This window comes from Colossoma macropomum, unplaced genomic scaffold (genome assembly GCF_904425465.1).
Source record: "Colossoma macropomum unplaced genomic scaffold, Colossoma_macropomum, whole genome shotgun sequence".
NCBI classification, from domain to species: Eukaryota; Metazoa; Chordata; class Actinopteri; order Characiformes; family Serrasalmidae; genus Colossoma; species Colossoma macropomum.
The window spans coordinates 21,916,464-21,928,467 of record NW_023494785.1 but is presented as its reverse complement, the minus strand read 5'-3'; the positions used below and the strand labels follow the sequence as shown (position 1 = coordinate 21,928,467).

The window sequence follows — 12,004 nt, the reverse complement described above, 5'->3', positions numbered from 1 at the left end:
CAGCAGGTTGAGAGAAGTTTTGGGGACATATTTATGCAACAGATTTGGGTGACTATTGCCTTCTAGTGTTTGTTAGCAACGTTAGCATCATAGCACACGCGCTAACCTAAGGAAGCAAAATTCGAATGTCTCAGCTGATTGACTCCATCTGGGGTAAGTGGGGTAAATTTGATTTTTTGCCAAACCATTTCATTATCAACCCCCTACAGAGTGGAATGGGTGTGTTAAAGTAGGAAAAGCACTAAAATATGCAGGGCAGTGGGCCACCACGAGCAGGGAAACACTGATCTAGATCATTTTTTAGACTAGAGCAGAATTGTTAGATGTTCCGTGATCACAATACAGTCTCTAATTTTATTACAGCAGAGTAGTGACCTTTGCGCTTGGTTTGCTATGAAGCTGAATAAAAGGGTTAGAGGTGAGTGGACAGAGATCTAGTTGCATGGACCAACAGTCATTAACTAAGGAGAACCAGGTAGAGCAATCAATTTATACATATCATAAAGTCACTGTAGACATTATGACACTCTGCCAGACTGTGTGACAGCACTTTAAGACTTCTGTACACAAAGACAGACTTCATAGACTTTACTGTCCTTGCTGATCTTATCTCATGTGTCTCACAACGTGAACTGTGAACAATGAGGTGAAGAAAGTTTGCATTTCAGTAGAGAAAATGATAAATAATCACACCAGACCACTCATCATTTGTTTCATTTCCAGTCAAAACAGCCATTAAGTACATTACAGCTATTACGTACATGATTTTTCTGATAATATTTCTGAAGAAATTAGATGTAAGATAATTCACTTGCAAAAGAAAGAAGAAAATAAAAAAGAAATAAGGGAAAAAACATGAGTTTCTAAAACTTTGTTCAAAAAATGATTAAAAGATACAGAGGAATGGGACTTCTAAGGCAAAATAAATATACCTTAAATCTTTCATCTTTGAGAGAGACAAGAAAATCAAGCTCCACTTTTGCTTCAGCTCTGTCCATCCTTCCACTGTGAGAAGACAACTCAACTCTATGAGTCTGAAAGGATGTGTAGCTGTCAAGAAGCCTTACAGATAAAAATAGACAAAAAAAAGAAACTTTGCAAATCGATCAAGGACTCTGCTGATGTTCTTGGAACAATGGACTGACCACCTTAGAGTCCAGACCTCAACATCACTGAGTGTGTCTGGGATTATTTGGATTGTGAGAAGCACACTAAATAAATACTGGAAAATGTTTAATTGTTGGGGCTTTAGTAAAATTTTGAAGTAAATATGTTTTCTGCTTTTTGTTCTGATGCTCAGAATAAAGAACGTGTACTTTATAGCTGTTTTGACTGGAAATTATATAAGTGAAAGGTGGTCTCTCACGTTTGTACAGTACTGTATGCCTGCTCATGCCTCAATCTAAAGAACAAGTGTAACTTCTAACGATTCATTTGTCTGCTGTCCTTAATTTATCCAGGGCTTTTAGCGGTTTTGGACTCAAAACAAACAGGATATTAGAAGTAAATATCTGGATCAAATCTCCCTCTACATCTACTTGGCACACAGGCAGGTGGAGAGTGCAGAAGGGAAGGGGAATGTTGTTGTTCTCACATATCCATTGTCTACTGTTTCTTTTCCCATGTGCTTTTACACAGCTTCCTGCCTTATTCACCTGCTCACTTTATTATTACCTTGTCCTAATAGGCGTACAGGCATTCTTCCTGTTCCTCTGGCTGTGGAATGCTCCTATTCTCGAGAGCACGAGTTTGTGAAACATGTGAAATCACAGATGAATTACAGTTAGGAAAAACAAACAGAAGTAACCTCAGTCACTGGGTCACTGTTTTTGTCTTTTTGTATCATTCATGTGCAAAGGTTGGCCACTGCTCATTTGAATCATGCATTACCAAATAAATAGGTAAAAAAAATGTTAAGTAACAACTAAAGATTTGTGCATTCTTGCTTATATTTTTTATACTTACAGTGATTCTCAGAGATATTTTTAACTGAAATACAGTGTTTGCCCAGAATGGTTGTCCTGCTTATGCTCCTGCTTTAACAAATAATAAAAGTGGGGTCTGTCACTTGTTAATTCACCTAATCCCAAGCACACTATATTTCCAAAAGTATCCAGACACCCCTTCTGATTAGTGAAGTTAGCTACTTTAAGGTGTACTCACACACTATTTGATAGAAAAGCACTGCTAATAGAATGGGAAGCTCTGGAGCAGCTATATATGAGCCTAAGGCCACCATGCCCAATGTCGAGTATTGGCTAAAGGGGTACAAAGGGGTATAAAGCTCCCTCTGAGCTTTATCTTGGGCTGTGGAGCAATTTGGCTGCTCCAGTGGAACTGCGCTCTCTGGAGTGATGGAGTTCCATTCAATACATTTGGGAAGAGTTGGAGTGGCGTTTGTGGTCCAGAGCTAATCATCTAACATACTTCACTATCAAGACCTCAGTAATGCTCTTATGGCTGAATGCAGTGAAATCCTCACAGCAATGTTCCAACATCTGTAAAGTGTAAAGCCTTCAGAGAAAAGAGAAGAGGACTTTACTGCAGCAAAGGCGGTACAACCTTCCTTTTAATGCCCTTGACCTCTGAAGAAACACTGGATGAACAGGGTCCATGAACTGTTGGATATTTAGCGCCAGTTTCATGGACATGGATTAAGCCTACACTGTGAAAAATTGCTGTAAATTAACAACCAGATTTCAACAGTATTATCCAGCCATTTTTTATGGTACAACCCCATTTCCAAAAAAGTTGGGATGCTGTGAAAAATGTAAATAAAAACAAAATGTAAGGATTTGCAAATAATTTAAACCCTATATTTCATTGAAAATAGTACAAAGACAACATATCAAATGTTGACACTGAGAAATATTATTGTTTGTTGAAGAATATATGCACATTTTAATTTTGATACCAGCAACACATTTCAAAAAAGTTGGGACGGGGGCAACAAAAGGCTGGTAAAGTTGGGTAATGCTTAAAAAAACACCTGAAGTTTAATTAGCAACAAGTCCGTTACATGATTGAGTATAAAAAGAGCATCTCAGAGAGGCTGAGTCTTTCAGAAGTAAAGATGAGGAGGGGTTCACCACTCTGTGAAAGACTGTGCGGGCAAATAGTGCAACAATTCAAGAATAACGTTTCTCAACGTAAAATAGCAAAGAGCTTTTGCTTTTCATCATCTACGGTACATAATATCAATAAAAAGTGCAAGGGACAAGACCAAAAACCAGTATTTGCTGGCCGTGATCTTCGGACCCTCAGACAGCACTGCATTAAAAACAGATATGATTCTGTAGAGGAAATTACTGCATGGGCTCAGAAGCACTTCTGAAAACCGCTGTCTCTGAAAACAGTTTGTCGCTGCATCCACAAATGCTAGTTAAAACTCTAAAACACAAAGTAGAAATCGTATATAAACAGGATACAGAAAGACTGCCGTCTTCTCTGGGCATGGACTTATTTAAAATGGACTGAGGGGAAGTGGAAAAGTGTCCTGTGGTCCGACAAATCAACATTTGAAATTTTTTGGAAATGGTGGACACTGTTTGTTATCAGTGCACAGTTCAAAAGCCAATATTCATGATGGTATAGGGATGCATTAGTGCACATGGCATGGGTGACATGCGCATCTGTGAAGGCACCATTAATGCTGAACAATACATACATGTTTTGGCAACATCTGCTGCCATCCAGACAATGTCTTTTTCAGGGAAGGTCTTGCTTATTTCAGCAAAACAATGTCAAACCACATTCTGCATGTATTGCAACAGCATGGCTCCATATTAAAAGATTCCGGATGCTAAACTGGCCTGCCTGCAGTCCAGATCTGTCACCACTGAAAACCTTTGATGCATTATAAAATGAAAAATATGACAAAGGAGACCCTGAACTATTGAGCAGCTGAAATACTATATCAGACAAGAATGGGAAAACATATCTCTTTCAAAACAACAGCAGTTGGTCTTCTCAGTTCCCAAATGCTTACAGAGTGTTGTTAAAAGAAGAGGTGATGAAACACAGTGGTAAACATTCCCCCGTCCCAACTCTTTTGGAACGTGTTATTGGCATCAAATTCAAAATGGGAATATATTTTTCAAAAAACATTAAGGTTTCTCTGTTTCAACATTTGATATGTTGTCTTTCTGCTATTTGTTTTTTAAATATGGTTTACATGATTTGCATATCATTGCATTCAATTTTTATTTACATTCTACACAGCGTCCCAACTTTTTTGGAAATGGGGTTGTATTATCATGTTATCCTTAAAAACAGCACATGACATGAATCTAGCATAGCAGTAGCTGGTGGCAACTCCTTGTGATTTTCATCCATCTTCATGTTTTACATTTTTGTATGGCATTTTATTTTGCTTGTGAAGTTATACAGAGCTCATCTATACAATTTCCAACCATCTGGATTATCATTGTGTGGGAGACTATGTTTTTGTCCTTTAATATAAATAAAAGGCCTCTAAAAGAGGGTCACCATTGCTGTGTGATGTTATATCACTGAACACTGCGCTTGGTTCTTGTCTATTGATGATAAATAGTAAGCTAAATGTATCTTACATTCAACCTTCTTAGTTGTACCCAGGTGTTTAGCTTGCCATTTCTCACTTAATAAAGGAAGCCAAGTGCTGAGTCCAGTACAACCATATGACATCATTCTCCCAAAGTGAACTCCAATGGCAGTCTACTAGTAATAGGATTTAGTTTACTTCTAAGAAATCTAGAGGAAGGAAGTTTGTGATCAAATTTTGTGTTGACTAAGCCGCCTGAAGATGCTTGAAAAGTAAAAGTAGTTATAGCTGTAGTTCATTTGTTTATGCTAACATGACACCCAAAGAGACCAAACTTTAACAATATATCACTGTTGTCTGAACAAAACCTCATATCTCCATTTTTGTCATTTTTCAGTTTTTGGCATAATTTGAAAATGCCTGGTATCTTTTACATTATGGGTGAAGATCATGATGAATGGACCACAAAAATGGCCCAAAATTGCTTTGAAAAAGGTCTGGTTCCATTGACTTACATTAATAGTAAAGTAAGTTTTTTCCTTCTCCTGTAAAGTTGCCATTTTGGAGATACGAGGTTTTTTTTCCAACAACAGTGATATATTTTTATGTGAGTAACGTCTGAGTTAGTTAAAATTACATTTTCTGATTTAACAAATGTGCAGAAAGTTTGCATTTGGAATCACCAAGACTTCATATACCATAAAGCAACACATTTCGCAAGTTTTTTTCTCATTTTTTTAAGTCACATTTTTGAAAATGCCATGTCAACTATCTTCACTACAGTAGTTAATGTACTGTTTGATCATTTTTTATCAAGATTAATGAGCAGTAAAAACCACAATGTGGCTTTTATACAGTACAGAAAAAAATTTCTAGCTATACCTATGAGGAAAGGTAGTGCACCCCCATCAAAAAAGTGCTGTTAACCACTAGCAGTATCATACTGTAAACATACTAAATTATAATTATATCCTTTATTTGTAAAAACGGTATTAAACTGTACGTTTTTGTAATAGTACGATACCGTTCATTCAACAGTAAGTTCCAGTGTTCTTTTTACAGTGAGATTTTTTTACAGTGTAGTCTTGGACTACATTGCAATGTCAATATTGTTTCACCATTAAAAAGCCTATTTAGACTATACAAACATAATCTGGGTCTGGGAACATAATACAAACATAATACTTAAATGTAATCTGGGTCAGGGAATGGCCCATAGTATACTAAATGTTCAGTTTAGACTTTAACAGTAGAAATAAAACAGGATTACATAATTTAATCACACACTTTAGTCATTTATTTTAAAACTCATGCAAAATTACAGACTGTATATTGGTGAAATTCTAATACATTTACTAATATCACCTCTAATGTACATATGCAGCTTTTAAAGATTAAACAAACACAAGTAAATAGTTTGAGTAAATTCTTACAAAGAATGTGTACTTCTACACTAGCTGAACTGAAGCAAAGCTATTACGCCATGAACATAACTCCCACTATGTAAACATGCTGACACTATGCAAACATGCTGGTATGTCCCTCACAAAGCTCTTCCAAGACAATTGCTCAACTCTCCAAGCATAGCTTTCCTTTGACTGTCCAGCTTTCTTTAACCCACAACCATATGAGTCATTTCAAGCTTGGTTTCAATTGTCTTTTCCTGCAAGCTCTAAATTGCAAGCTGTCTAAAATTACTTTCACCCACATTGACTGGATGAGTAATTAAAAATAAATAATGTTCCCCCTACTATTCTATAACTAGGAAAGTGTTTTTGGCAAACCAAACTCTATTGTAAGCTGTTGCTATGACAGATAACAAACAGCTAATCTACAGTATAAACACACTGCTGAAAACAACTACCACAGCGGCCAGTCAGATTTAAAGTTATTGTAAAGGCTGACCAGAAAATATTGTGTATAAATGTGATGAATGGTATGTTCTACAATGATAGAAGAAATGTAGTCCTAAGACATTTGGTCTTAGATCCTCATTGCACTACCTCCAACAGTGACTCTCCCATTTTGTCACCTTCCAAACTAAGACAGTTTACACATGTTCTCTGAGTTATTGCTTTCTGTAGGAATGTAAAACAGGACAATATCAGAGCTTCCCTTTTCCTTCTGTCACGGCTTTGGAATTCTTGTCAGCATTTCTTTTGGTGGCTAACCGCTCAAAGAAGTGGTGGCATTACAGCGATGCTTGCATTACAAGACCTTCCAGCCTCCATACTGCCTGACGACAACAGACGGCCATGCCTTAAAGGCTTAGGTCACCATCATCACAACTTGGTGGTCGCCACCACTGCCTTTTCAGGCCTTTTCTTTCTCTCTGCATGTGCCATCTCCAACTCGTGACACATATTTGTTCTGCTGCGCTGCGATCCACAAGGGTCGTCTTTTGTTCAGGTGCTCGCTCTTCTCGCTGCTGTCTCCAGGCTGGGTTTAGCTGTAGCCTGGTTTATGGGCTTCGGAGCCCCTTTGCCTGTGACGAGCATTTCTCTCCATGGCCCTGAACTTAGCTTTCATCAGGCTTCTGTGGACAGAGAGAAACAACATGTAAATACAAACAATTTCTGACTGGGATTGCAGATACAGATGAGATCATCTGTGAATGAGACTGTGGATCCACCTGAGGAATGTCAGGACATCTGCATGAGCTTTATCTTCAGTCCCCTCAACGATCACCACTGGTTCAGCATTGTTCAGGTTTTCTAAGACAGGCTGGAGGTCGGAATTTTCCTGTTCTGGTTCTGATTGAGTCTTGAGCATGGCAGCGACATTCTTTGACAAACTGAAAATGTGTCAACATTAGTTGCAGTTGTATTTTTTAAAATTAAGGCAACAAATGTTGTAATACTGACTCTATATTGGTAATATGTGGCATGATTGAAATGAGTTAGCACAATGATTTGTTTTGTTGTACAAAAGAGTATAGAAATTTCACTTTAAAACAAAAAAACAACCAGAACATTTTCAGTGTTGAAGTTACACATGGCCAGAGTTATGAGAACAGACATTTAAAAGTAGGCTAAAACATTGTATTAATTGCTTCCAGCTGTGACAAACCATTTTACTTTTTCTCCATCAGGCTGTATCACTTCTGATCTTGAATTGTCTGAATTGTCCCTCAGTAATCCCTGACTAAACTCCCTCTCATCTCCCTAATCTCAGCTGTAGCCAGTCACAGCAGGCTCCTGCTGCCTGCTTCCAGTCAGACACCTCAGTTCTCAAGGCAGAATTTTCTATGTATGAGCACATAATTTGTGTGTATGTATCTCTCACCTGTGGACACAGAAGCTGTTGCAGGTTCGGTCAGCAGGGTTGGCACACAGGCAGCGGTCTACAGATCTGCGCCGTCGAGCTATTGGACTGCCCAGTCCATAAACAGTAGTCTTACTGTAGAGGAGAAAAACAAAGAACAGGCTATAATCCATTTATCTATCATGGAACTATAGCCAAGTTACAACGAAACAGATATGTGGCCTTGGCAGTATGACAGGAGATAAGCGGCAACAATCAAAGCAGGAAATTATCTGATAGCTTGAGTGACACAAAAGCACACACCCCCTTTCACTGACACCACTCCTGTGATACTGGGTGTACAGTTTCATCAGAAACAACAACAATGTGTCAACACTGTTGTGTGTACATCAAGTGTGCTCCTTATAGTCATCATCTAGTGTGGGTGTAGGAGACTTCAATACACTGTTACTTCAAGGCTAGACTTTTGTAACGCACTACTATCAGGATGCACCAGCAGGAATTTAAATAAACTTCAACTTGTTCAAAATGCTGCAGCCAGGGTCCTCACTAAAACTAGAAAAATTGATCATATCAGTCCAGTTCTATCATCACTTCATTGGCTGCCTGTTAAATTCCGTATTGATTACAAAATTCTTTTATTGACGTATAAAGCCCTACATGGGCTCGCTCCTGAGTACCTGCAAGACCTTATTTCCCATTACGAGCCACCACGATTACTCAGATCAGTGCTGGCTTTTTAATAGTTCCCAGAATTCAGAGGGTTTCATCTGGGGGAAGAGCCTTTTCTTATAAAGCCCCCAAACTCTGGAATGATCTTCCAGAAAATGTTCGGGACTCAGACTCAGTTGCAATCTTCAAATCTAGGCTGAAAACTCACTTGTTTAGTTTAGCTTTTGGTAGTTAATGTTTCCCCTTAGATAAAGGCAGCAGATCCAGGGGTCCATGAATGCAGGGAATTATAGTAAACTGAGACGCTGGTGCTGTTGTCCCGCCGCTCGCACGCGATCACTCAGGTTTGTGGATGGTGGAGCGGAGGGATGCCAAATTGTTTCAGGGTGCTCCCATATCTGTGTGCCCTTTTGGTTCTCTCCTTTTAGTTAAGCTGTTATAGTCAGATCTGCCAGAGTCATTAGCCACACTCTGGAAATGTTTTACATAGTATTATACGTACACCCATACAGAACTAAACTAACTCCATCTCCCTACCTTTTTCAGAGTAAACGACTGCCCACCTGTCCGGCCGGACACTGATGGATGATTGTCTGTCGAGCTCTCCCGCTACCCACTTCAGACCAGTTGCCCACGCCCCAGTCACTGCCACTTGCCCAGCTACCACCACCTGCCTTGGACTAGCTGCCCAACCTACACTGAAGTGGACTCCTAACTATTACTACTACTACTACTATTAATATTAGTAGTATAATAATTTTGTAGGTAGTTTGACCAGAGGAGGAAGGGTCCCCCCTTGTGAGCCTTGGTTCCTCCCAAGGTTTCTTCCCCAGCTCTGAGGGAGTTTTTCCTTGCCACTGTCGCCCCTGGCTTACTCACCTGGAGGATTTACATTTCATGTTAAAACTTTGTCCTTAATGGATTTCTGTGAAGCTGCTTTGTGACAACATCACTTGTAAAAAGCGCTATACAAATAAATTTGACTTGACTTGACTTGACTATGGTCTACAGTTATGCAGTTATATGCGCCAAAAATATGGCCCGTGTTTAGACAATAACCAGTATTGGACTGAAAAAAGTTATAATTGTTCTATTTTGAGAAGTTAACATAGTGAAACATATTGTCTTCCAGTTCTTCTATACATTGATAACTGTAATTTTCATTATTTAATGATTTACTTCATTCATTTATTGTAAAGGTAGAAGAGACCTGACTCCAAGTTACTTCTGATCATGACTAAAGTACATGGTAGATAGCATAAAACAATTCAGCTGCTTCCTAGAAGCTGATAAATTATTAAAGAGCCCACATCCTATTTGTTTTATTGTTTTGTTTTTCCCCCAGCAGCACACTTAAGATGTTTGTATAGTTTTACATACGAAAAACAGTTACAATTAATTTCAGACATGACAATTTTCCAACCTCACTTTATTATTTAGAATTAAGCAGGTTACAAAGAAAAGTGACTTTTTGAAGCTGTTTTTGTTATTGTGCCTTTAAGAATAATATATGTAAATGATGTCTGTTCTGATTAGCTGCCAATGTATTATGTCCTGTTAAAAAAACAGTCCAGGCTGAAACATTTCTCATGGCTTCTGCATAAATGGGCAGGGCCCAGCTGTAGGCTGAATAGGTAGATATATGTAAATTATTTTTTTTTAGCATCACAATATCACTGAATTCCAAACCAGCAGTTTCTGCAGCTTCATTTCCAAATCTAGACTATATGGACTGTTGAGTGAATAGCACATTTTGAAAGTTACAGTGTTTTACAAACTATATCAAGCTTTTGTTTTGAAAAAAGTAAGGAAAATGCTGCTGTTTTTCACTATATGAGCCTTTTAAAGAATACATAGCTCTAGAAGTCATATTTGACTCTGAGCCATAAAGTTAATTTGTTATTAGAAAATGAATCCCATATGATAAAAGTATTTCCACCTTACAGTATCATATGATCTGCTCTTTGTTACCTTTGCTCTTTTGAGCCTTTTCACATTTGCCTCGCAGTTGTTTTTTAACTGAAGAGAACTGAGCTTGAACTGAATGTGTGTACATTGTGCATTTGTGTATATTTGTGCACACCTTGGTGTGGTCACCCAGATGATGTCGAGATGGCAGAAGTAATGGCACTCTGAGTCCAGCTGGTTGTTGCAGGAGCATCGTTTGGTCCGCACTCTGTGTGCAGGCTCCGGGTCACTTGCATCTGATTGACCAATCACAGGCAAGCCTAACCCTGGAAGATGGAAGGAGGACACACTGTTCAGTCAAACGTTCTACCACAGGCCAAATATTTCCAACAGTATCCCTGGCTGCACATCAGAATGAAGAAAAACCCTATGTAGCCCACTGAATATCTCAGCTTTGATTTATAATATTATTCTGTTCTATCCAGGCTGTGCAAATTATGTTATCTTACATAATCATGGATTTAGTCCCGGGAACGATTATATTTAAAAGCTACTTTTCTGGACAAAACAGATTAGCAACTTTTCAAAGGAGTATCGCCACTGACGGTGTGATTGGCTAAAGATTTGGCTTAATCTGTGTCTGGGAAATTGGCCACTGACTTAATCACTGGGTTTGAAAATTTGTCAAATTGACTCTTTTAAGCTCTCTCTCTCTCTCTCTCTCTCTCTCTCTCTCTCTCTCTCTCTCTCTCTCTTTTGTTACTAAAAGACATAAAGCATAGTTGTAAATATCACTACGGCATACATGGGTTATCAGCACTTAGGTGAAAATAAAGTTCATTCAACCTTCTATATTTGAACAAAGAATGCAATAGGACAATTAGGGACAAATTATAGAATCTTTATGAGAGTTATAATGTTATCTCTGCAGTATCAAAAACAAGATAAAATCAGTATGTGCTTTACAACACATTTCCCAACTAACTAACTTTTTCAGGCATAACCACCGATGATGGTTCAATTATTATGAAAGAGTTGTCAACGAAACCTCTCCTTTTGTTGTTTCTAGAACAAACTGGATTTTCTACAAAGAAAACTACAAATTCATGTTGCTATCCTTCATAAAGTTAAACTAAATTACATTCTCAAGCCCTTTCTAACTGAAATTCTCTTAATCAGAGCAGCAAAGCTTCTTACCTTCATGCAGTGCTGCAGACCAGCTAATGAAGAAGAGGAGGATGGTGTACAGAGCCATTGCTTCGTGTTCTGATCAGATTTCCCTGTAACGTCAAGGAAGCTTCAAGGTAGTCAAAGCAATCCCAGCAGTCCACACACAGCCACAGGTGGTTGTCAGTGTTGAGCAGCCCTGTTTGGCCACATTTATATTCCCTGGATATCACACAGCTGGCTCCACCCATCCTTCTAGGTCAGCATGCACGGGTCGTTGTTACACAACTCCAGCTTGTCTCAGTTGCCTCTCACATTCCAGGAATCTCTGCTGCCCCCCTGCATGTGGGGGTCACCGGCCCATGGGTGAGTAGGAAAGACAAGGATGAAAACATGCATAATATAGGCTGTTAGTGTCTTTTGTCTGCTGGAGGAAACCACTAAGACACTGTGGGTCTATGTAGTCTAGGT

General features: G+C 38.7%; 1 protein-coding gene across 1 annotated transcript; it reads right to left on the bottom strand.

The window, feature by feature from the left end:
* Positions 1–5,802: 5,802 nt before the first annotated feature.
* On the bottom strand, positions 5,803–11,770 carry LOC118819339 (endothelin-2). The gene is made up of 5 exons (XM_036587083.1): positions 11,564–11,770; positions 10,542–10,692; positions 7,808–7,921; positions 7,155–7,316; positions 5,803–7,058 (listed from the first exon to the last, which is right to left on the bottom strand). Exons 1-5 carry the CDS (start codon positions 11,619–11,621, stop codon positions 6,968–6,970), a joined length of 576 nt encoding a protein of 191 aa, XP_036442976.1. The 5' UTR covers positions 11,622–11,770; the 3' UTR covers positions 5,803–6,967.
* Positions 11,771–12,004: the final 234 nt, after the last annotated feature.

Coding starts and splice junctions, on each gene's coding strand:
- LOC118819339 (XM_036587083.1), bottom strand. CDS start 11,621: ATGGCTCTGTACACCATCCTCCTCTTCTTCATTAGCTGGTCTGCAGCA. Junction 10,693..11,563: donor GTCTGCAGCACTGCATGAAG/GTAAGAAGCTTT, acceptor TCCATCTTCCAG/GGTTAGGCTTGCCTGTGATT. Junction 7,059..7,154: donor GATGTCCTGACATTCCTCAG/GTGGATCCACAG, acceptor CTCTGTCCACAG/AAGCCTGATGAAAGCTAAGT.